Source organism: Numida meleagris, chromosome 20, assembly GCF_002078875.1.
Source record: "Numida meleagris isolate 19003 breed g44 Domestic line chromosome 20, NumMel1.0, whole genome shotgun sequence".
In the NCBI taxonomy this organism is placed as follows: domain Eukaryota; kingdom Metazoa; phylum Chordata; class Aves; order Galliformes; family Numididae; genus Numida; species Numida meleagris.
In genome coordinates, this window is record NC_034428.1 from 6,960,507 (window position 1) to 6,986,453 (window position 25,947).

A 25,947-nucleotide genomic window follows, 5' to 3' on the forward strand; every position below is an offset into this window, starting at 1 on the left:
TCCCGAAGCCCAGTGAGGCTAGCGCTATGCCGCAGAAGGGAACTGGTGGGTGCACGAACACCGTGAGGGTCACCCCAGTGGTCGACGCGGGGGCGCCGAGCGACGGCCGGGCAGCGCTTTGCGACGGGCGGCGCTGCTTGGCGGTGGGGGCGGGGCGCTTTGCGACGGCGGCGCTTTGCGACAGGCACGTTGCGACGGCGGCGCTTTGCGGCGGGCGGCGGCGGTGGCGGCGGGCGGCCATGCTGCTCACGGTGTTCTGCCTGCGCCGCGACCGCAGCGAGCTCACCTTCTCCCTGCAGGTGGACGCTGACTTCGAGCTGCAGAACTTCCGCGCCCTCTGCGAACTCGAGTCCGGCATCCCAGCGGCCGAGAGCCAGGTCGGGGCCCGCTTCCCTCGCGCTGCCCTCTCTCGGGGTGCGCCGTGTCCGCCCGAGGCCCTCCCTCCCTCCTGGGGCCGGCGGTTGCGTGGGGAGGAACGCGTCCTCCGTGCCTGAGTACCCGGGAGTGAGGAAGGAAGGGCCAGCTGTGGGCTTCTCGCCCCCTCCCCCTTCTTCCAGAGGACGCTTTTCCCCCGTTTTCTGGAAGCTGTGGAGGCGGCTGTGGCCACAGCGCTGCTCCCATCCGCGGAGAGCCCCATCCCGCCCGGTTCTGGGGTCACAGAGCTTCCTGGGGGCTGGGCTGCGGAGTGCCGGGGGTGCCTCTGGGCCCCCGAGGGAATTTCTCAGTCTGTTTTCTGCCTTTTGTCACCGTTTGTTCGCAGGCGTCGTGCTGCTGGGCAGGGTGATGCTAGCTCTGTCGCTTTTTCTCAGCGCGCTTGGCGAAGTTTGTGAAGTTTCATTTCCTGAAGCATTTGCTTCCCGAGCCATTTCCCACTCTACATTAAGAAAGTGTTTTTCCAGTCAAGTGAATATTAGTCAGGAAGGGAGGACTGTAAGACAGGAAAGCTGTGTGCCCTGCTGAGCAGGTTCCCAGTGCCTCACCCGGCTTCAGGCTGCTTTCCTCTGCCCCTGTGAAGCTTTGATTTTGCTGCTCAGAGGCAAGGACGAGAGGCACAATCCCCTCTGGTTCTGTGACCAACATGCTGGCGTGTGGGGGTTGTTGTGCAGCAGAACCTGTGCTCAACATTGTGTGTTCCAGGAGCAGATGTAGACAGTGGTGGTTTGAGTTACGAGAACTGGGAGAAGCTCCTGAGAAAGTGTAAAGGGACAGTGTTGATGTAGGCTTTTATGTTAATTAACCCAAGAATGAAACCATTGCCTAACTTGTTTTCTAAAGCAGGAGTAGAAAATCGAGGTTACGTGGGTTTTGCATTAGGGAAAAAGCTCTTAATCTGTGGGAAGTGGAAAGAGCAGCAGTAGTGTATATAAGGGCTCCTGCCTTCTGGGCTAGCCCCCAGTGCTGTGTTACAGCCGGTGAGGCACCAGCATCCCTGATGGCTCCTACAGCAGGTGACAGGAGCAGCCCCTGCCCACGGCAGGTGACAGGGACATCCTCTGCCCTCAGAAGGCTGAAAGCGCTTGGTGGCTCAGAGACCTTGTTTTCAGAGCTGCCCCTCTTGCGTTACAGTGACCTGCCAGCTCTGCATCTATTTCAGGATAACGAGGGGTCGCGTACTTCTGTGCTTGCTTTTGCTGGGAGTTCCCTTTGAGTCTTTGCTCTGCTGCAATTAAACTGCTGCAGTTTTGTGATTACAGGGACTACAGGTAACGTGGATCAACTCTGCTTTTCACGAGTGCTTCTGCTTGCTTTCTGTTCTATTTATAAGCTATTCTGTTTCTTTTTTTAAATTTTTTAAATGTAAATGTAAATGTGTAAATTTATTGTTCCTTCACCTGCTCTTTCTGCCCAGTGTTTGGGCAGTGTCCTTTGGATCTTCAGGAGAAAGAAAGCTATAGAAACATAAATTATCAGTGAAGCAGTTGTGTAGAAGGGTTTTGCATGCCTAAACTACCCCCCAAAACCACATGACAGCATGGGACCTTGTGTTGCACCCGTCAAATTTGGTTTTACTGCAGCTCTTTCATAACTGCAACACTCATTGTTTTATGGATGGCTTCCTGACATGAAAAAGAAGATGCGTTTAATAGAGAGGATCATGCAGGGTGATGTAGACCACAGAGTGTTAGTCTGACTCTTTATCATTAGGTGAAATTCATTCCGAGCACTGCAGTTTGGGGTAGATATGGGTGCTGAAGCCAATGGCTGTGAGGTGCAGAGGACTGAAGGGTGGCACAAGATAGCGTGTGCAGCTGCAGGTGAGTTGTGCTGATAAGGGGAGATGGAGAAGGAAGAGCAGAGGGAAATAATTGGGCTCACTTTGTTTTCTCTTTTGCATCAAGCAGATGCCTTTTCTGGAGAAGAAGAGGGAGTCTGCAGTTAAAACTCACTTTTCTGTGTTGGTGGCATATCCTTCATCTCTTTATGTGTATGCGTTGGGTCGGATTTATAGCCTTTGTGGGCTTCTCTGAAAGAAGGATGTTCCTTCTTGTATGAGCTTTATTTTTGTGACTGGGCTTCCTTACTCCTTGAAGACATTCTCCCCACTGCCATTGTGCAGAATCCAACTGGTGCGTGGTGTGGGTGCCTGCTTCCTTGCCCAGGTCACCTCTGGAGGAGTGTGTGCTTGGTGCTTGGCTGGCTTATGGCTCGCGTTCTGGAGTAAGCTGCAAACCGGGTAATTGGAATGCAGTGAAATGAAATCAGTTTGTTTTAGCAGCAAAGTGGAATGAGTTAAAAGTGTATTAAGCCACGCTACTGATGGGTGTGGAGTGAATGCTCAGCACTTAATTTATTGTCTGAGGCATTAAGGCCAAATGCTCGTAAATCCAGTCCTAGCAAGATGACAGAGGTAAAACCTCACTTAAACTGATTAGTTCATATCTCTTAGAGTGTCTGCACAGAGAAACTGTCATTTATGATTTGTGCTTGCAGCTGGGATTTGCTGCAAGCTTGCTTTCTCTGCAGACAGCAGTGCTGGGACTCAGACCATGTGCGTGGTCATGTGAGAGGATGCACCCATCATGAGCCAACCTTAATAATGCCAGTAAAATCTTGCAAGCTGCCGGAGCAGTGTCTGCATGCCTTAGTGTAGTTTGCAGATGGGCCCGTATGCACTTTGAAAGGGACCCACAAGCCGGTCGAGTGCAGTACCATTGATGCTGTAGTTACTGAGAGGGTAGAGATCTCACCTTTGTTTCTAATCATGTGTGTTTTTCCTGTTCTCATGGTTCTGGCACAGAAGGCTTAATGCTGAACAGACACTGTTACTGGGATGCCAAAGACATACCTTCAGCAGAGCTTCTGTTCCTTTAAAGAGCATCTTTATTTCTGCGGGTTGCATTTTAACTAAATGGCAATGGGTTTGTGGAATCAGTAGCCCAGAATGCCGCTGTGGTCACAGGCAAGTCTTGTGACGGTGCACGTCTGCAGTAATTGCCCACTGAAATTTCAAGGAAAGCATGGGAGTAATTTGGGACATCTGTAGGTATTACAGATCTAATGTTAGTAGAAATGTTCCCACGGTTATATCAGCATGTTTTTCTATTTAATTGTTGTACCCCTTGTTAAGTCAGATTAGAAAATCATAGAAAAGGATGTGACTTTGTGCTTTATAGTCAAAAGAAAGTAATTCCTGCCACTGGTTGCAGTGGGGTGTTTGGAGGCTGACGCTTTGAGTCTGAGTGGACTTGCATCCCTGAAGTAAAACAGAAATGGCTTGGCTGAGCTAATTACTGAGTTCTCTGTAAAAACCGGTTGTTTTGGGGAGCTGTGTTGTGGGTAATGGAAGAAATGGTTCATTTGTAGATGATTCAGTCCAATATCTGTCCTGATGGATGCTGCCTGCATGTATGCAGTTGAGTCCTTGGTTAGGAGATGCAGACCTGGGGGAAGGTAATGCTATGGAAGGCAGCCACGACTTGGGTAATAGCAGAGATGTGATTTTGGAAATGTGTGTCAAACAGATCTGACGCAAGGTGTTCTTTCCCTTAAAGATCTTGGCCTCTAATTAAGAGAGAAGCTTTTCTCTGAGATGCTTGGGCTTTGAGAATTGGTTGCTGGCTTTGGGTAGGACCGACGCTGGGTGCTTGTCCAACTGCTTCTTGAGGTTGAGGTGCTTGGGCAGGGCTTGTCTGTGCCTGTGCTAAGAATTGCACACTTGTTCTGAGGCTTGAGGTGGGCCCACAGGAGTGACTGAAACTAAAAAAGGAATTTCTTTCTAAAAAGAAAATCAGATCCTCATCTGCTTTGTCATGCATCTTGTTTTCTCCTTGCATTCTCCTCATGAGCAGATAGTCTATGCAGAGAGGCCTCTCACTGACAACAACAGATCCCTGGCCTCCTATGGCTTGAAAGATGGAGACGTGGTGATTTTACGACAGAAAGATACCGTAGAACCACGACCTTCGATCCGCTTCCCAGGTGAGAAATGATGCATTTGCTCTGAACATCTGAAGGTCTAACTCACTGCCAGGCAGAACTTCAGGAGGGAGGGTGGCTGCGGCTGGGATGGGGGACTTCCAGAATTAGCTGAAGGGCTTGTCGCTTGGTGATTCTAAGAAAGCAAAAAAGGTTTCACTGTTCTGGGGAATGTTGGGAAATCTAATGTAACTTGTTCATAACAGCAGTTTCTGTGGAGGTGTGTGAATGTTCATACAACTGCCTGTTCCTTTCCCGTTCTGTGGAGTGGTGCAGTAATGAGCGCTCTGTGTGGCTCAGACACATTAAGGGGCTCTTGCAATATATGCTCTGAATCTGTATTCTGACAAATACCCAGAGAAACTGCATCTTAACAAACCCAGGTATGCAATCATGGACACAAGCAAGAGACTCCTTGAATAATGTGAGTGCACTCCTGGTCTTACCTCTGTCCTACCTTCTGCACTGATTCCTGTCAAGTCCATGTCTTGAAAGGATCACTGGAAAAGAGGGATTGCTGGCTGAGGAGGGCTTGGGTGAGGTTCTTGTCCTCCTGCCTTAGCTGGAGGGTTGGTACCTGCAACGCACGTCTGCAGAAATGTTGCTCTTTTTTTCCCCTGAGGTTTTTTTTTCCTTTCTGTTTTTTTCTTTTCAGTCAGATTCGGAAGTGCCTTAGGCACGGGGTTTTGCCTTGTGTTCCCTCTGTGGTATTCACATCTGTGAAGCTGGAAATAACTAGTCTATGATTCAAAAAGTGCATTTCTGTGGACACAGAGCAGGCCAGACAGGAGAGTAGACCAGTTACATAAATACATGCCAGCATTCCTAACCCAGTAAGCTGCCTGCTTGGCAATGCTTCTGATGCAAACTGCTGTTGAAAGGGTCTAGTTTAATGCTGTAGCATTAAGACTGACCCATCCCACAGATATTCTACTTAGTTTTTTGAGCAGAACTGTAAATAAGAAGCACGGATGCATTTGACCTCTTTTCCCTCCAGGTCTGCCAAGGATAGACTTCAGCAGCATCGCAGTTCCCGGGACATCAGCTCAGCAGCGTCAGCCACCAGCACAGCGCCTTCGCCCATCGCCTCCCGATGCACCTTCGTTCCCTCAGGGCTTGGAAAATCCTGCATTGCTACGGGAGATGCTGCTCGCAAATCCCCATGAGCTGTCCCTGCTGAAGGAGCGCAATCCACCTTTGGCGGAGGCACTGCTCAGTGGAGACCTCGGTAAGTCGGGTTTTTAGCTGCACAAGGCGGTTCTGAATCTGTCAACTCAATTTCAGTACAAGGTAGCCATGGGTTTTTAGCTGCCTGGGATAGTCGCTGCTGGCTTATTGATGATGCTCATAAAAGGTGCTAGTTGTAAGCACTGACGGCAGAGTTCCTCTCTTTCTAACAAGACTCTTTCTAGCAATGTGGGCATTGTTTCTCCAGTTTGGCTTTTTTGAAAAGCTCCAAAAATGCTTTGAAATACAAGTGCATGGATTAGCTGAGTTTCTATGAGCACAAGTGGCTCAGCTCCTGAATTTTTTATTCTAAGACTCTGAATGCACAGCTTCCACTGATGGTGTTGTGTTTGTAGCACCCCAGAGCCCAGTGAGAGCTCAGCTGAGAGCAGTACGCCCTAAGACCATCTCCTCATAGTGGTTAGCTGCTGAAGAGGCAGACATCAAAGAGAGAGTGGAAAAGGAACAAGTTGATGGTGTCTTTAGGGAGCGTTTCCATTAGGAGTAGTCATAAATGTAAACATCTCTCTTAATCTTGAAAGTGTTTGTGTATACTGGGCTCTTCACATGGCACAGATGAATTCTGGTACAGTGTCCCTCACTTTCTCAGCAGCTGATCTTGCTGCCTCATTCTTCATCTGATGAAAGCTTTGAACTCAAGTCCCCTTTTAAGTATCAAGAGTAGTGTTTTGGGCATTGAAAGATGCCCTTCTGAACCTCTGGAAGCCTTTAGATAGGAAGTAAATCTGGTTGAGCTTTGGGAAATGAATGAAGAGAAGGACTATGTAGCAGGAGACTTTTTTCCTTTCAGGGTTACATGCTAGTGATTTATCTGTAAAAGAGCACTAGAAGGGAGCTCACATGGATGTTGATGACTACTGCATTTTTTACTTCTGACTTCAGCTCATATCCCCGTAGTTAAACACATTTGTGCTCTCATGTTTTTTCATGCCTCTGAGTGTTGCGTCTATAGTGCAGAAAGGTTTTCTTATCACCTTGAGAAGAATGTGCTGCTGCTGGCACGAGACGTGAGGTTAAGCCCAGGACACCCAGATCTGGCTCACCTGCTGATCTGTTTTGTCTGTTACGCACATAAAGCTTTATTTCAGGTGTGCGTTTTCAGTCCCAAATTGCTGCAGTCAGAAGGAAGTGGCTTTGTCTGGTTGTACTCTCATGGTTTTGTACTGCTACTATCAGTGTTTGGGCACAGGTCCAGTCCTGCTCTAACTCTGATGTCCAAATGTATGAATAGATGTGTACCATGTGACTGTGCTGAATGTATTGCGGGCACATCAGAAAGCACCTGCTCTGCAGAAACTTAATTGAATAAAAAACACCAAAACAGCCACCAAATGCTTTCCTGAGCATGTAACTGTCTCTGAGCCAGAAAGTTTATTTATGGGAACTGCACTTCTTGAAACAAACCCACAACCTTTAGCAAGTGTCCTTCCTAGCACCTCTTGATTACATCAATAGGAATTCATCTTTAGGGTTTGTAATGCCTGTGGTTTAGTCTGTGTTGCTTGGGCTTAAAAGTAAGTTCTGTTCTTTTTATGCCTTAGAATTCTGAGTGTTTTTTTTTTTTTTTTGCTGAATCTACAAACTTATTTTTCAGCAGATTGCTGAGTGGAAAATATGGTCAATTTTGCAAGCTGTTCTTGTAGATGGGCCATCTTGTTCAGAGCTATGAAATCTCACTTCTGTATCTGTTGGAAGTTATACACATGCACAATTCAAACAAGAAACTTGAGGGAGAGTTCTGTATTCCTGATCTCTGTTCCAGGTGTAATGAATCTGCTGTTTTTTTCCAGATTTTTGGAGTTCTTTGTAGGCAACCCTTGCTACAAAAGAACAATAAATTGCTGTATTAATGGCAGCTCTTACTTTTAAATACTTTCTCTTTTTTTTCCTCTGCCCCTGCTGCCCTTTTTTTTTTTTTTCCTACAGAAGAGGATGCACAAGGCAGTTGAGTTTGGTTGTGCCTCAGTGGCATTGCTGTGTTTGGCAGCAGACACAAGGAGGACTGGCTCTGTGCAGTTCTTTTTCATCTCGGCAGATTCCCAGGTTTGGCACAAATATTTTGAGGTCCATCCTTGCTGCCTTCAGATGAAGCCTGTTGTGCTTGTGCTGCTGATTCTATCCTTGAGTGCATGCTGACACAAAAAGAAGTGTTTGCTGTGCCAGAACATGATATGTAAGAGTAATTTCCAGTAAAAAGAATTCCTATGTCTCTTTATTACTGCAGAGAAATTTACCAGGGTATTGCTGGAGCAACAGCAGGACCGAGCCCGACGGGAACAAGAGAGGATCCGACTATATTCGGCTGACCCTTTTGATCTTGAGGCACAGGCCAAGATAGAAGAAGACATAAGGTAGCAAACCAAAGTCACTGGCAGGTTTTGGAGGTCTTCATGGTGCTTTTTTTCCAGAGGGTGCTTCCCTCCAGCTTGGAGGATACAAGGAGTGTGTTCAGAAAGCAGATCCTGCCTTAAAACAGAGATCTGCTTTCAGGGTGGTGCGCTGAGCCACCTTGGCAACCTTTTGAGAATTGGGGACACATGGTTGTGTACAGATAAAGCAGCAGCACTGCTGTCCATGTGTGTGAGGTCTCAAAGCTCTCTAAGTTGGGCTACTCTGAAACCAGTAAAGAGTTGTAGAAAGCGGTGAGTTTGGGTTTGCTTTTTGCTGAATAGCTGAAGCCTTGAGAGGCGGTATTTAGGTGCCTTGGACGTGTTTTGAGCCTGAGAACCTGTGCTGGTCTGAGTGTCTCCTCCCACCTCACTGCTGTCAGAAGAGATCTATAGAAACATGTGGAAACACTACTTTTCTGAAAGAGTGGTCAGGCGCTGGAATGGGCTGCCCAGGGAGGTGGTTGAGTCACCGTCCCTGGAGGTGTTCAAGAAACATTTAGATATAGCGTTGAGAGACATGGTTTAGTGGGGTTATTGGTGGTAGGTGGATGGTTGGACTGGATGATCTTGTAAGTCTTTTCCAACCTAGCTAATTCTATGATTCTATGTTTTGCTCATGTGCCCTTGCTCCCTCTTTCTGTCTTCCGTGTGTAATTGCATTGGGGAGAGGTGTAATTTCTTAAATGGGATAATAAATCCTTGAGCTAGAACATGGCTGATGGTTTTGTCCTTGATAAGGAAATGTCTTTCTGATATGGGCTTGTTGTCGATCATAACCAGAATCAATTTGTGATAAGTCATTCTTGCATTATGACTGACAAGCTGTTGGTACTGGATAACGGCTTAGTGTAGCAATGCTGAAAAATACAGTGCATGAATTTGTAGATAAAACATTGCCTGCAGGCAAAGGAATGTTTTCCTTGCTCAGTATATGAGGGGGAATTGGGTCAGATAAAGGGAATATGTCCAAGGTTGTGAAGCTATTGGGTAACAGCTGGGCATCTAGCAGCCCCCAGATTTCACAACCCGTTTAGTTTCTCTGGTTACTTGAACTCTTGCTTAATCAGCTGTCCTCTGTCTGAGATTGACTGGGAGTTCCTGCAAGCATCACAGTTTCTTGGGACACATCTCTGACCTTCAATGGAGCATCAAGCATGGAGAAAACAGAATAATGGATTCAACAAGAAAACTGAACCTGCAGATCAACTGCACTATATCTGATTTAAGATGGAATAGCAAAAGACAATACAATGTGAGGCTCTTTGTTTCACAGGGCAGACTAGTAGCAGGGGGCTTCAGCTCCCAGGTGAACCAGGTCTCTGTTAGCTGCACTTAGCTGTTTGCTTCCCCCACCAAAAAAAAACACATCTACCCATCCTGTTGTGGGAAGGTTACAGAAAATGGATAAGGCAAGAGCTTGGTTTTCCCTTTGCCTTCTGAGGAGGAAACATGGAATGGCATTAAAATGGGAAACCCTTGTCCCTTCATAGATAAAGCTGTTTGAGATGTAGTCACTGTGGATATCCAGTGCTTTCATGATTACTGTCGGGGCCACGATGAGCTTCTCAGTAAGTGCTTTTTCTGTAGGCTTGAATTTGCAGTGAAGCTTATGCTCATGACAGTGTTCTTGCTGCGGTTTCAGTTATGAGCCTCCTGTCCTCTGCCTGAGAGAGGCAAAATACCAGGGAAGCACTGGAGGATTTTAATGTTCAGCTGCTCTGTGGGATCCCAGTGTTGTAGCTACTGGCAACATCTTCATCATATGCCTTGTTTTCTTTTAAAGTGACTAACAAATTTGCAGGTTTTTGCTTACAAGTTTTCCAGGTTAGCTCTGTGATGACAGGTTTCTTGCAAACAGGTCATCAGGTGCAGGTGTGGGAAGGAGCAGCCCTCCTGGCTACAAGGGAAGTGAGTCGGTATGTCTGGATTAAGCCAAGATCATTACTAGCAATCCTTCTGCTGAGAAAGCTATGTTTAGCTAAGGAAGCAGTGTTTGTTGTGGTTTAAAAATGCTGTTTGTAGCTGATGCAAACTGCAGCAGGTGGGATTACCAGATCTGTAAATCAGAGGGATGCTTGTAAGGTTTTGCTGATGAAAGGTCTGATTTTCTTTTTCTGTCTTCTCCATTCAATTCAGACAGCAAAATATTGAAGAAAATATGACGATAGCAATGGAAGAGGCGCCTGAGAGCTTTGGCCAGGTGGTGATGCTGTATATTAACTGTAAAGTCAACGGACATCCAGTGAAAGCCTTTGTTGACTCAGGTGAATTACTCCTACTTTCATCTTTTTCTCCATTCTCGTTTCCCTCACTGATGGAGAGAATAAACACTCAAAATTTTTGCTTGAAATATTCCTTTTATGTAATAAAGCACTGTTTTACAAGATTTTAAAGCACATAATTAAAATTTCAGAACAATCAGGGCTTTGAGGCAAACAGAGCCAGTTATGGAGACAGTTTGTGGAGCAGCAGAAATAAGTGCTTGAACACCTCAGATCAGGACTCCTGTGAGAATTCCTGGTGTGATGGCTGCGATGCCAAAACAGTCACTGCCGTGTGTGTGTGTCTTATCTCAGTTTACAGATAGGGGAACTTTGCCAGCCTTAATGCTGTACCTCCTGTCCACCACATTAAAGGCAAAGTACTTAGAGCTATTCCAGCTCTACAGCAGTATGTACTTTACTGTCCATGCTCATCTGTGAGTGTATGCATCGTAAATTCAAAGCAGTGTTTCATTAAAAAAAAAAAAAAAGCCTTTTATGCCATGACACAGTTGCCTGATGCAGGTGATGTGGTTTCCCAGCTGCCGAGTCCAAGATCTTAAGCCCTTCCAGGAGAGTATTTTAATTTGTGATGCCCTGTCAAGACTTAACACAAATTCTGTTGCTGTTAGGTGCCCAGATGACCATTATGAGCCAAGCTTGCGCTGAAAGATGCAACATAATGAGGCTGGTGGATCGGCGGTGGGCTGGCATTGCTAAAGGGGTAGGCACGCAGAAGATAATTGGCAGAGTGCACTTAGGTAAGTACTGCCATTCTTCTTAGCTTTAGCAACAGTTTGACTGTATTTCCTGAAATCTTGGCGCCAAAGAGTATCTGATTTGATGCTATAGTTGCTAGAAACTTGCAGAGTAATATAAAAGCGTATCTGCAATATGTTCATTTGACTTGGGCATAGTAATCTAGCTTCTGTCTCATGTAACTCTTTTAGGTGAGGGAGCCTGCAGCTCCTGCAGTTGAGAAACTGTTCACTCTGACTGCAGAATTGGGGTTAATGTGAAAAAGCCGGGTATTTCCTGCTGGGGTGTGACTGTTGGGCAGTGTGAGTTGCACAGGAAGGGTTCCAGTTTAGTGGAGTTTTTCATACTCCTCCAGAAGTCTGCATTTGTGTGCAGGTTTTCTAGATGAGAAAAGGTTGTCCCTGTTGTGTGAAAAAAAGTGATTCTTTTTGCTGTTCTTGCTTCTTAGACTTGTGCTCTAATGAACTGTGCGTAGCTCCTCTAGCTCTAGCTTGGAGGCTTAGATGAGCAGTACTTAAGGCTCTAAGAGCAGATCAGCTTTGACAATAATTAACTAGCCAAGACCAGTGTAGGCCTGATAATCCCTGATGTTTGCTCGCAGCTGGACTTCTTGTGACCAAGCCTTTATATCAGAGCCCTGATGTCAGCTCTACCTAGCATGCTTGCACAAGCCTTTCCTAGGGGATGGAAGACATAATGTGTTGCACTGTAGCTTGCAAGGTGGTGACTCTTCTCTCTTGTGTTTCAGCTCAGGTTCAGATCGAAGGGGATTTCCTAGCGTGTTCCTTCTCCATCCTTGAAGAGCAGCCCATGGACATGCTTCTCGGACTGGATATGCTTAAGAGGCATCAGGTAGCAAAACCAGTTCTGAAACAATTATTAGCTTTTCCAATTCAGGCACTAAGCACAGTCTGAGCGCCGTACCTGGGAATGTTGTAGGATTTTCTGGGAAGAGGAAATAATAGATTATTTTTCAACCAGTCATGAAAGAAATATTTATGTGACGTATATCACAGATGTATGTATAGGCTGTCTGGCTGCTCTCTGAAGTTTTTTTGCTCGGATCAAAGACGCTCAGAGCTTTTCAACTGAATGATTAAATGCAAAACAAGTCAAATGGAGGCCTTTGCTTGTAGTTGATGCTCCCTGCCCATTTTGCTTACTGCTATGAGCTGCTCCCATTAGAAATGGATTGTTCAGCCTTGTCTCTTCTTTCTTCTCTGGGAACTGATGTCTCAGTGCTCTTTCGCAGTGTTCCATTGATCTCAAGAAGAATGTACTGGTGATTGGCACGACTGGCTCACAGACCACTTTCCTCCCAGAGGGCGAGCTTCCGGAGTGTGCCAGGCTGGCTTATGGGGCCGGGCGGGAAGATGTGCGGCCAGAGGAGATTGCAGACCAGGAACTAGCAGAAGCAATACAGAAGTCTGTAGAGGAAGCAGGTATCGTAACGAGCCCAGATGAAATATTAATCTGCTTGGTTTTCTTGTTGTGTGTCAGAATGCCTGCTGACAGTCACTGGAAGATCCCTTCTCCTTTTCTCAGTTTACAGATGTAGTCTAATGCAGCATCGGTGAGCAAAAGGTGGAGAGAAACAGGCTTTGTTCCTGCTTATGTCATCTAACTGCACCAGTCTTTTCCTTTCTGTACAGCAAAATCTGTCTGCACGAAGGCATTTGGGCATGCTTGTTGTTCAGTTTATGCTCTCCTTGCAACTTTCTAGCAGCTCTGATACCTTGGTCTTCAGAGGTGTGGAGATAAGTGGTTGTCTCTGGCACCCGTTCACATGGTTTGAATTGCTGTGCTTAGTCAGGTACACAAATCAGTTAGATTCTGTTTTAGCAGCCTCGCATAACGGCAGTATTCTGGTGACTTTCGCCAATCCAATTCTTAACAGCTACAGCATACGAAAATAAAGGAGCCCTAGCAATAAGTACAGGTCTTTGTACAGGACGAGTACCAGTCTCAGCAGCTATTTGAGTTTTACATGTGCAGTATCTGATACTACATCAGTGTCTGATTTCTGCCCCTCTCCTAAGGAGCTATAATGTAGCAGTATGTGTTAACTTGCAGCTTATGCCCACCTATTTTTCCAAGGCAGCACAAGTTCACGGCAACATTTAGAAACGTGCAAAACACTTCGCTGTGCTTAAACTGATGAAGTCGATTTCCTGAATGATTTTCTCTCTGATTTTTAGCTGAAGCATGATTAAAAATCAAAGTCTGATAACTGTGTGCGTGTATATATATATATACACATATAGAGAGAAATATAAAAAAAGTTATAATGCACCACTTTTTTTCTTTAACACCTTCCACTTGCTGCTTGATTGTCCAAAGTGTAATCAGTGACTTTTTTTTTGCAAATAACCAAATTGGCTTACATAAGAAGAGCACATGTCACAATCCTTTTGAACTGTTTTCTTCTATTCTGGACATGTAAGCTTCCCACAGATAGAAATGCTCCAGAGGAAGGCCAGACTTGAGTATACCAGCAAGAAATGGGTTGACTTTCTAAACCAATCTTTGAGTGCTTATTAATTTAACTTGCAGCAAGTAAAGAGGATAAACAGAAATTTGTCCTTTCCCTGTTGAGTTTTGACATTCCTAAAGGTCAGACTGGTTGGCTTGGGCTCATGTCTCTTCACATAACCTGGAAGAGAAAATGTGGAGATCAGCTCTTCTCCAGTTAAAATTGCAGACATCAAAGTTGGTTGGACTTAGTTCTCTGCTGAAAGGATCAGAGAGAAAGCAAAACTCTCGGCCTGAAATAATGTGTCTCTGTAATTAAAGCATTTTAGGCAAGTGCTTTGAAATGAAAAGTGTCTAAAATAACTTATAGCTGCTTATATACCAGTACAGTTCTAAAAACTAAGAGATTTTGTTCAGGCTAATCAGCAGTTTACCATTTCCATTGCTAGTGAGCCCTAGAGGCATTTAAAAGATTTATGGGAATAGGAAATTGATTTTGTACATTCACTTAATACCTGTCGAACACTAATGCAAGGTAGGTCTTGTTTAGATGGACTATATGCAAGCCTTGGACCTCTTACAAGCCTCTGGTTTGCGGAAATCTTATTAGCTGTATTCTGAGATGTCAGAATATGAACTTAGACCCTCTTGCTCTCTTCCAAAACTATTAACTGCTACTAGATGGCACCAGAAAAAAGCAAGAGAAAGGGCTGTAAACAGGAGAGTGGGAGAAAGAGAACATAATGCAGCACCAAGGAAACTCACAAGGCCTGTGATCTTTCATAGCAGCTTGAGTGGTACAAAAGAAGTTGCTCTGTACGTCTGCAGGCTATCAGAGTTCTCAAGTAGCTTATCCCACGTGCAGCTTCTCATCCAGGCAGCCTTGATGTAAGAAAGGCCTCGCCTCCACATGTGCAACTCAGACTTTTCTTAATACAAAGAGGAATTTATCCCTGATGATGCACTGTGTGGAGAAGAGTTTGTTCCTGGTGTTAGCTGGATGGGTATCCTTGATGGGGCTGGGATTCAGCTCCTGTGTGTACCCTGGGAAGAAAATGACAGTAAGTCTCAGGACGAGCATGCTGAGGAATGCTTGGCAGCACACCAACTACTTCTGCCATCAGAGTGACTGTGAGTCCCTGATTATCAGACCCTGAATACAGAGTGAAAAGACTATTCTGTTTCCTCTCTAAAGTGTTGGCTCGGAAGCTGAGAGCTTGAACATAGTACTGCTGCATAGAAGAAGATCTCTCTTGTTTTTATCTGTGTTCTGTGTCACAAGCCTCTTTGCCACCCATGTCCAAGATGAGCAGTCTGAAAATGTGCAGGATAATGCTGGATTTTGATCACTTCAGCATTGCCAAGTTGTTGTAGCTGCATTAAAGTCAGATGTGCAACCAAGAGAAAAGATTACTCTGGTACAAAATGCAGCAGCAGGTGCACAATGTATATCGATCGGAAGTGTGGTATTGCAGCATTTAGTGCACTGCTTTTATCCCATGGAGAATTAAAGAAACAAGTACCTAAGGTGCAAAAGGCAGGCGTCTTCCATGATACAGAACAGGAGGCAAATCCTGGCTGTACATGAGCATGTTTAGCACTCACCAGTACTGGTACTCCTGGATATCAGTAAAAAGAGAAAGTCTTGAGGTTAAGCAGTTGTATGTGCTTAGGACCTTTGAGTTTGGAGTCCTTTGGGATGGGAAAGGGAGCATATGCAACGAATCTTATAGCACGGTCTGAATAGATGTTTGGGTATGTGACACGGAACAGAGTAGAACTTTAATGGAAGAATGAGTGCTCTTTCAGCAAAGATCGAATTGGTGATATAACAACAACATGAAAGCTGTTCTTCAGTGACTCAGGGAGCAGTTCCTTTTTGGGTTTTCTGCCCTAGGATCATTGCTTCCCACTTGCAGCAAGGTGGTGTTTGCTCATCTCTGGCCTGTGCTGGCATGATCCCTTGCAGGGCAGGAGCAGCTGGGAGCACAGTCTGAGATGCCATTTCACGTCTCATTTCACTGAAGCATGTCTCCTGAATGCAGCTGTGCAGGGAACAAATGACCACACTGCTAGACATCTGCCTTGTGCTGCATATATGTTGTCAAGTGCATGTATCACTTGCAGACCACTCTGCAGTGTAGGTAATGCAGAACAACCTTTCAGTTGTTCTTCAGCAGAGGTATTTTTGATTCGATATAGCGAATCACTTGGGCAGACCTGCTTTTGGAAGCTGGGGAACTTGAGGAGCTCCCGCTGCTCATGTGCTGTCTTTGTGGACGGTTGGGAGGGGAGCTGCGATGTTGCAGGACAACAACCATGCATGTTGTGTGCTTTGAATGCTAACATGAGTTTGGTGTGTTTGTTTCCTAATCCAAACAGAACGTCAGAAGCCTTGATGCATGTAGTGTGTGTTTACTGCAGCTGGAGTGGGCCACAGACCAGGTATTTATAGACATCAGTTCATAAGCTTTCACTACAGCGTTCACACTACCCACAGCAGGACCATCCTCCCTTTAAACTACTAGGGAGAAGCCCACATGATGTGAAATTTGTTTGATTAAGAGTGTGGGAGAACATCCTGCTTCACTTGGCCAAAGGCAGCAAACCTGGGTTGCATGTATGGGGAAAGGTGAAACCCTCTGTTCATGCAAAGGAGAGCCTTGTAACTCTGACCTTCCATCCTGTGCTTTTCAAGTGATGCCCATTGCTTACCTAAAACACTTCTGTTGTCTCAACCTCAGCTTCTATTGAGCAGAGGCAATGAATTCCTTGACAGTTCAGGGAACTCATACGCAACATATACACACATATACACAAAAATGAACCTGTGGAACCTGCTCAAAAACTATGTCCTAATATAAGTTTGAAGTGGATCTGATGAGCTTAAATACCGTTGTGCTGCTATATGTATATATGTGTGCTGCTTTCTCGAAGCAGCGTACCAATGAATGCAGCATTTATGTTACAGCTTCCCCAAGGCACTGATTACTTGGGCTTTTCTCTGACATAAGTATTTTTAAAAGATTTTAAAAGATATGGAAATATTTCCTGATAGTGGGCTCTCATGCAGCTCAACCTGTAATGGCTTCACGTGCACAACTAACAAATTTCCAGTTAGCAGTTACATTAGCAGAAATTAGTAATTCCAGAGTGTTTGCATTAGCTCTGTCATGCATGATCATCTGGTCTGAAGTGAAACCAAGTATGTCTTGGTTGTGCAAATTTGTAATACTTTGACGTCCTGCATTAACACTGATCTATTTGAATTTTGTGATAATCTGCTAAATAGCGGTCTTTTGACTTCAGGAGTCTATGGGCTCCTTGATCTTTCTGGGTTCTGTAATTAAAGCCTCGGTGGCTGCCTGCTTCTGTTGTTTAAAAATTGCTTCAACATAGCCTGCTGTTAGAGCAGCCTGGACAGCCCAATCTGGTGGCTGTGGCAGGGAGTTGGAACTAGGAGGCCTTTAAGATCTCTTCCAACATAAGCCACTATGGTTGCATGAATTGGCTACTAGTTCCCTTTCTACCTGTCAGCAAACAATGTTAACTCAAAAAAAGAAGAACGAGTAACTGACAAGTAATTTTATATCCACAATTTCAGTTCAAGCTGACATTGTATGAAGGATGTTTGCTTACCTCTGGATATCTTGTTTTCTAATCATCATGTGCCTTAATGTGCTGAAGAAGAAAAACAGCTTCTCTGGATACCTAGTTTTCTTTGCTGCCATTGTTGCAGCTGCACTGATAAGCAGATGAAAAAGTAATGAGGTTTTTAAGCCTATGGTCTTGATTAAAGAGAAGGTTATGGCGAAAAGAAAACGTAAAGTTATTTTCAGCTTGAGCAAGCCATCTGTGAAGCACCACTATGAAATACTGTGTGCACGTATCCCACTGAAGCCTGCTTTCTGTATCACAAAGAGGAATTTAGATCATGCTCTCCTTTGAGAAATAAACAGGGATGTTGGGATTTCATCATCTTATCAGTGATATAATTGCTCACTTTGAAGTTTAAATGTCCTCTGATCATGAGCTCTCTAATTACCCTAGAACTGGCTTCTTGTCTTTCATTGTCAGTAATGAAGTGTCTGCACCTGAAATGTAGTTGCTGGATTTGCACTTGGTTATACTTAGAGCACTCGGGACTGTCTAACCACTTCTTGCAGTAACTAATGATATAAATAGAGTGGTGTTATGGTGAGTAATTCCCAAGAGGAGGTAGTATGCCAAGCTGATATGTAAACTGTCATTTTTAGCATCTATTTTAAAGGTATAGATACTTGAAAACAGTGCTGCTTCTATGTCCTAACTACTTTTTTTTTTTTTTCTACCTTTATGTATAGAGAATAGTGACAAAGAAACTACCTCACTGGAAATGCCCTCATTACCAGCTTCTGATGGGTTTAAAAATCCAATCCAGTCTTCAGGACTAAGTTCTAAGATCTGTAATCCCACAAATCAATTACTTGATCGATCTGTCTCTGCCCCTGCTTCAACTTGCTCATCCAAATCTAGCCTCGCAGAGCCCATTGATCCTAGAGCTGTCAAGTCGTTTGAGTTTTCAACTGAATGCCAGATCACCCCAGAAGAAGATCGTCCTCTCATGTTACAGCATCTTTCCAATAACTCTTCCTTTGCAAATAATGATCACACTCTCCAGACAGAGGAGACGAATTGTTGCAGTCCAGCTTGCCTTTCACAGAGGATGCTTGAAGAAACATTTCTTGCAGACAGTCTAATGGAATGTAACACTATAGAACAAGGCTATGGTGAGGAACCTCTTTTTGAAGTGACAAAAGAAAATAGTTTGATCGACACCACTGCTAAGCTCCGGCAAATAAAAGATGCATCTCTGCCTTCAGAACAGAAGGAACCAAAACAGAAGAACGAGCTTGCCATAGACCATCAGATATGCAAAGAACCAGAGAAGTTTGAGCATCTGGAGAAACAAACTGACAAAACTGACCCAGAATCTCCTGGCAATGTTGGTGGGGTTGAGAAACCTGTTGTGGAAGAAGAGGGCTGTGTAGCCAGCCAGCCAGAAAGTCCTCCTGCAAATATGAGAGAAGGTAGACAGGAGAAAGCAGATTTTTCCTGTGTGAAAGGGAGTATCCAAGTGTCAGCCTCCTGTAGTTGTGTGCATATGGAAGTAGATACAGCCGAGCATTCTGTAGCTGAAGTGCGCATCTCAGCAAGCAAGCAGAAGTGGCAAACCAAGAATGGAAGGGCATCTGACCTGAACTCAGATGCCTCTTCTATGGAGGTGGAGTCACTGAAGTCTGCAACTTCCCTGAGTGATCCAGTTTCCACCTCTGATGTGTTGCAGTCTAAAAGCGCCAGTGAAATCCCCACAAAGTGTAATGAGTTGTCCAGTTTAACAGCTGAAAACAGTTCTTCCCCCTCTATCATTCAGCAACAGGACACAGATCTGGGTAGACATTTAGAAGAGCCGTGTTTCTCTCTAGCATCAGCCTTGAAAGAGCTTCACAAACTCTTGATGATCAGTTGTAAAGGAGAATGTAAACTCCTTGCATCTGAAGTCTCTCAGCTGGAAATGGTTCACAAAGAGCAAGTAGAACAGAAGGGGTTTTCTGAAGATGAGCAGAAAGGCTCAGATCCAGATGGCCAGCAACAGAGTAGTTCCTCCTTTAATGTGAGGTCTGAAGGTAGAAAAGCAGAGGGGAGCAAGCCTTGTGATTCTGGCATAGAAAATGTTAGTCTTGGGTCTGTCAGTCACATGGAATCAGTTCTTGGAGAAGATGCTTTAGAAACTCCAGAGTTTTCAGGTAAGAGTGATTTGACTGTAGTGACTTCTGCAGGGACATCTGACCAACAGCAATGCTCTGAGCAGGCAAAGGTTTTGCCAGAATGGTTCCAAAGTCCGACTTTGGAGCAGAACACTGTTTCCTCTCAGCCTGCTTTGGATGAAGGTACATCTCAAGATACTCGGGCATCATTCACAGGAGCATCTGAGAGAAACAGCAGTTCTGCTCCTAACGGCCCATCCTCATTGCGTGGGTGTGAGGACCCACTGCCTAGCCCACCTGCTGAGTCCACTGAACTTCCCTCGGTTGCTTCACCACCTGCTTTCCCTGCAGCTGATGTTGATCGAATCCTTGGTGCTGGCTTTACCACACGAGAAGCTCTGGAGGCTTTGGAACAAGCAGACGGAAATGCAGATCTTGCTCTTCTCATTTTGCTAGCCAAGAGTATTGTTGTTCCTACATAACTGTGGAAGAGGGGGTCTTTTAAAAGACATATCTAAATTACACATTGTAACGTACAAGCAGAATGTTGAGTCAGAGTTTTTAATTATTTACAGCCAAAGTAACTTGTCTCTTCTGTTTCACTTGTTAGATTTGGCCTTTTAAAAGAAAGAAAATGTACTGTGTGGACGGGATAGCTTTTAATTATACATACTGGATTAAAATTAATGTTTTTATTTAAATGCAGAATTTTTGAATAAGCTCCAATGTTATGAATAAGAAGCAGAAGCCATTAAGATCACCATCCTGTCCAGCGCAAAGCACATTGTGAAATGAATTGAGTGTGTGTATGATTGCAGCCAGCAGCGAGATACGACACGTGGTATTGCAGACCACACACTGAGTCTGGTATGGTGCAGATGCAAAACTTTTCTAAATGGGCTTTTTGTGTTTGTACCAGTTTTCTCTCTCCTACGCCTTGTAGCCAAATGTCTGTGATGCTAATGAAACAATTATGGCAGCTACTAAAGGTATGTAGGTGCCCACAGATGTGTAAAACTTTGCAAAAGGAATGGGAGGGTGTTGAGTGTTTTTGGAAGCGTGGGCTTGTGTTTGCACGGGGAAAGCTGATGCCTGCTTTTGACAAACCCTTTCGTGCTCCTGCGTCAGTGTGTTTAAGTTTATATCATGGGGATAGGGGATGGAGAGAAAAAGGGAAGGGATAGAATTTGATTCCAGCAAACCTAAGAGATGTACCAACTTACTTGAAGATGTGCTGATTATCAATTGTAGGTGGGGAGGGGAGGTGGAAAGGGGAAAAGAGTATTTTATCTTTTTTTTTTTTTTTCCTAGCCTTGCTCATATCACGTTCCCCTCTACAAAAGAACAAGCTCAGCCACTTAGGGTAAAATCTTGATGCTGAACTGCATAACAAAGCAACTGCGTGTCATGGCTTTTAATTGCATCTATCCCTGGAAGATGGATTCTCTATGTGCTGCATGGGGTTGTGATCAGCAGAATTAAGAAATCTGCTTTGCACTAGTTTATCTTGATGTTTGGGGATGATCAGCCTCTCACCAACTGCAGAAAGCCTGTAGTGGCTGATGGGCTACTAATTGAATACCTCTTAAAGGGCGGGGGCTCCCAGGCAGGGTTTATGGAACACACATACTGACATGGCGTCTGCATTACAACCACTGTGGCCTTCCAGGAGGTCCTTGAGGTCCTTAGGGAGCTGCCTGCCTGATTAGGACTTGCTGGGGCTGTGCTGTAGGAAGCCCTTATCAGATGCTTTTTTATTCAGGTGAACTACTTTGAGGGTTTAGCAGAGCCTCAAAATTCTGTTGGGGCTGGGGCAGGAATGTATGGTTGAAATATGATACCAAATTTTAAGTAGGAACTTTTACTTAATCCCACTCGTAAAACTCTGAAGTGGCTTTGTGTGAAGCATTCATCATTCTGCTTTGGAGCTTGACCTGAAGTGATGGATCAGCAGGGGCTGGAAACATAATTTGTTCATCGCTTTCATTTGTTGTCCCAGACCTCTCCCTGGTATTTTGCTTTCCCTGCTCCTTAGCAGGATTGCCTGTGTGTATGCCAAGCTTTTTTTTCATGTAGGGTGGCATTTAAAAACAACAAATTTGGTTTCATTTATGAGCCTGCAGAGTTGTGTGTCGGTGAGCAATGGTTGTCAGATTCTTCTTAGGTGCTTAGGTAGCCGAGAGATCCGTTATTTTCTAGAGAGCTGTAAGGCATTCCTCTGTTGAAAGCAGCTTTTGTTTGAGTTGTGGATGTACCAGCGAGGCTTGGTGTCCCCAGACACACTTCACTTATATCCCACTACTGGTGGTCTCAGCAGCAGGCATTGCTCTGTGCTTGCGTTGGGAGCAGCATTTGGCTCTTCGGGAACCCCTTACCTGAGCAGCATCAAGAATTCCCTGCAGGCTCTGTTCAGAATGAGTTGTTAGTGAGGCAATCACAACTTTGTGATCTTTACACGCAGGTAGCAAGAGTTGATCCCCGGTGAAGCTTGTTGATACTCTTTGGAATGAGCACCCCAAATAATCAAAATCCATTCTGTAAAGGGTAGCGCTTGGACTGCTACAGGAGTGCAGACAGTGTCATCAGATCTCTCTAGAAGCTTTAGGAAATAAGATTTCAATATTAGGCCCATTCACATCTGATTCATTACTGAAAGCATCGCAGTGAGTGGAGCTCTCAGCTCCAGAGCCTCCTCACTCAAAGCAGTGTTTCTGCTTCTGATTCATGCCGTGGGTCTCAGTGTGAGAGCCCATCTCTGGTACGTGTGGTCCATGCACTGACAACCCCAGCTGCAGGTTGGCGCTCCTGGATGCGCGAGAGCTGAACTTGCACCCTTAGCCTGTGGGTTCATTTACTGTCAGCTCCTTGAAGCGTCAGATGGTAGCCATTCAATGTTATACCCTTTTCATATTTACACATTTATGTTTTTAGAAGCAATTGCTAGTAGCTAGGTGAGATACTGCTGCTTTGCACCAAACTGGTTAAAGGCTCTAGTTTTATGGCCATGTTTGCTTAGACTGCATATACAGAATTTATGCTATAAAGGCTTTAGAGCATCAGCCAACTTGCTTCAATGCGCAGTTTTATTCTTTGTCAAATACAGTTTTTGAAATCTGCCCTTCTGCCAAAGCTGTAGTGAAGCATTTATCAATACTGCTAGAATTTCTTGTGTAACTTTCTCTGAACTGCTAGAAACAAAGCCTGACCCCTCAGCTGATGAATACTTGTAAAACTCCTCTTTTACCAAGTTGGTCCGAGCCTGGTGATCTGAATCTCTTAATTCCAGAGCCTTGCTTTGAGCGAATGGCTGTGTGCTGCTAAATTAGGAAATGATTTTGATTTTTCAGAAGCAAGATTTACATCAGGGAAAATCTGGGCAGTGGTGAGTATCTGAGTTAAAATAAAATACAAGAGCGATTGCTGTCTAAAAGTTGTCTTCTGTTTCAGTGTGTGTGTGTGTGTGTGTGTCCCCTGCTGTGTGCGCACATCCCTTGCCCAGCCTTCAGCAACCCCTTCACCGAGCTCTCCTTCTCTGGCCACCAAAGCGGGAGTGTCTGTATTTGTGTGGCAGACTAAAGCTTTTTGGCTGGAGTGGGGGTAAGGGTGTAATGCCAAAAGCTGTTCAAGATTCTGAGGAACTAAGTAAATGGACTTGGCTCAAATAAGGCTCTTCACACTCTTTCCTTGTTCATCAGTACTCCATGCTAAGCTGTCACATCAGCTTAGCAAAATGGTTTCACTATGAAAGGTCCACCTGTGGAGAATACAGCAACACCAGACCTGCTTGTAAACATGGTGGCGCCTGTGGTGACCCATCTGGGTACGCTGGGCGTGTTTCTGGGTATTTCCTGAAGCCACTGTGGTCATGTACCTGACCACTGGTTTCTGGGAGGTACTCTTTTCCTGAGAGATACTGAAGGGATCTCCTTGGACTCTTCCTGAATGCATGCTCATGTAAATGAGGCTCTAGATAAGCTTAGAGATGCTGACCATTGAGATAATATCTGGAAGTCTCTGGGCACAGAGAGGTCTGGCAGGAGGAGACGTTTCCTGGTGGTGAGCGGAGTGGTGCTGTGTTTTTGCAACAATCTGCCTCGTTGCTCATTTTGCTTGACTTTCTATGTGGACAGTTGGTCTCAAGGACTGTTAACCTTGTACCTTCCTTCTTTCTCACTCTTGTCACCCTCTCGCTGTCTCTTTTCCTCAGAAGTAGCAATATTTAAATGTACTTGCCTAATGCTTAACTTCAAGGTGGTAAGTTTTCTTTCAAACACTATGCCATTAGTGATCAAAAGGAGGAACACATCGTAGGGGTTTCTTCACCAGACTTAGACTTCTTGCCACACGGCTCCCCGGAACTTGAACATGAATTCAAAGAGGCCTTTTGCCTGCCTCTCTTCGAGGCCAGCTTGGAAATGGGGTCGGTTTTGTGTACATCGTTCCCTTTTGAAGCGTTCAAGAGATTTCTTCCTGCACTGTGTAGATGTTGCTTAGTTGGCGATCCAAATGCATAGTGGTTTGGGTTACTCCTTGACGGATGCTTTTTAGCTTAAGAGTTTTACAAACTCATGTAAGGAACTTGAGGGAATCAATTCTCAGGAATCCTAAAGCTGGTTGCATTAGTGTCATTTACTCTTCTGGGCTGAACATATACTGCAGTCGTCTTGGTGGGTGGCTGAAGGGAAGCCTGCTTGTGTCATCAGAAATTGGGATGTGGTTCCGCCCAAAGTAATACACACTTGATTCTTTTTTGATTTTTTTTTTTTAATATTGGGGGACTGTTTATCAACAAAATTGATGTGTAAAATAAATTTGATATTTAAAAAAATAAACACTTTATCATAATGTTGCTTTTTTGGTCTGTCTGTATTTGTGACAGTGGGCGCTCACATCACTCTCAGGCTTCTTTTTCCCTCAAAAAATTTTGACGTGCAGAATCACGCTCTATAACCCATGTAAAGTTATAAACCAGGTATGTTTATTACGGCACTGGGTGCAAGGGGGATAGCTCTTCCTAACTTGCACACTGAGAAAAATAATGGGTACATGTTTCAAGACCTAAAGTATACGTATTCATTACACTCCAAGAAAATGGGCCAGAATTCCAAGAAATCATTAACATATTGTCCCACCCTCTTGAGCATGCCTCCTAAAAATGCGGTGGGGGGGTCTCTGGTGGTCATTGGATGAAGGCTAGTAGTCTACCTCGCTGTGAATTACCAACCTTTAATGGAGGGGGGTAGCCCGAACCAGCTCGTACTGGCAAAAGGGCTGCTGCTGTCCAAGGCGATGTGGGCTCCCATCTGCCTCTACTTCGCCTGCAGGCAAAGCGGGGGTCTGCAGAGCCCTCCTGCAGCAGTGCTTCCCCCCACTGGGGGAGCACCGTGCAGGAGAGGGAGAAACCTTATGCACTAAAAGAGAAAATCTCCTGCAAGAAAGTGGACAAGGGGAGGACAGCGTTGCCTCCACTGGAGACAGCAAAGCCGGAGTGCAGCAGCTCCCGGCAAGGCTTGGCGGAGGTGAGTGGCTGAGAGAGATGGCTTGGCGCAGTCAGAGGATCGACACTTTCTCTCTGATCTCCCTGATGTGGGCCTGCCCCAGGAGAGCCCCTGACACCAATGTCTATGGGCAGCCGCAGTGCGGGCCTGAAGCTCATCCCACCCTGACAGGGTGCTGGGCCCCAAGGCAGCATGTGTGCAGGGATGGGGGAGGGCAGGCGCTGGCGCAGGCAGTGTCTCAAACAGGGTGTGAGCAGGAATTTCTCCCTGCTGTTGCAGTGCCCAGTCACTGTGGGCGAGAAATGTCCTGGCCAACCTGGAGTCATACAAGGTGTGCCGGGAGGGGTGGAGGAAGAAGGTGGAGCAAAACTAGCTCTGTCCCAGAGGAGCACCTCAGGTAAATACATGCAGCAGCTGGAGGATTTTCCTGTGCTGGCCAGTGCCTCCCTTGCCCTGCCAGCGGCGCTGGGAGGGACTGCCTTTCCCCGAGAGCCTGGTGCCATGGAGAGCAGCATGCCACGGTAGGCCGTGCCCTTGAGCCAGAGCTGCCTTCCAGCCCAGGAGATGTGGGCATGCAGAACAGGGGGCAGAGGGGGACAGGGTGGGTTCTGCTGAGACTTGGCTCTGCGTTTGCGCTCCAGAGAGACCGGCTCTCCCCTGGCAGAGTATGGACACCCAGGCATCTTGCCTGGAGGGCCAGTCCCTCCCTGGTCCCAGGTCCCAGCCCCAGGCTGATGAGCTGCACATGTGTCATGGCATTGCAGCTGTGCCCGCAGACTCTGCTGAGCATAAGCAGGATGTCTCTGCCTTCTTCTCTCTAATTCCGAGTGCGCATCTTTGCTTCTCCCCTGACAGTTTTGTGAAGATGGAGCTTCGGGAGGCCACAGAAAAGCACCAGACCGCAAGAGAGAGCCCCAGATGGCACGTTTAGGGGAACAGAGCACACCAAAGGATACCCTGAAGCATCTGGTGAAGTCCAAAAGCCCACACTGAGTGCTCCTGTGCACAGCAAAATGCAGACTTTACAGAGGGGTTGCTGAATGACAGCCGGGAGACAGACAAGAAGCTACACTGAAAGTTCTGGGTAATCCTGAAAAGAACACAGAGGGTTATGAGGCACTATGAGAGGCACCTGCAGCTGTCCAGGGATACACAT

The 25,947-nt window shown here is 45.6% G+C and overlaps 1 protein-coding gene across 2 annotated transcripts; it reads left to right on the forward strand.

The window, feature by feature from the left end:
• LOC110408523 (protein DDI1 homolog 2) lies at positions 187-22,710 on the forward strand. Of its 2 annotated transcripts, XM_021417317.1 has the most exons (10): positions 187-377; positions 4,290-4,419; positions 5,414-5,644; positions 7,889-8,015; positions 10,191-10,318; positions 10,948-11,076; positions 11,823-11,926; positions 12,327-12,516; positions 15,929-15,991; positions 17,890-18,026. In XM_021417317.1, the coding sequence occupies exons 1-9, from the start codon at positions 240-242 to the stop codon at positions 15,943-15,945; spliced, it is 1,194 nt and encodes a 397-aa protein (XP_021272992.1). In that variant the 5' UTR covers positions 187-239; the 3' UTR covers positions 15,946-15,991; positions 17,890-18,026. The 2 variants fall into 2 exon arrangements, with proteins under 2 accessions (XP_021272992.1, XP_021272991.1); XM_021417316.1 differs by lacking the exons at positions 187-377; positions 4,290-4,419; positions 5,414-5,644; ... (2 more) ...; positions 10,948-11,076; positions 11,823-11,926 and having other exon boundaries at positions 12,438-12,516; positions 17,890-22,710.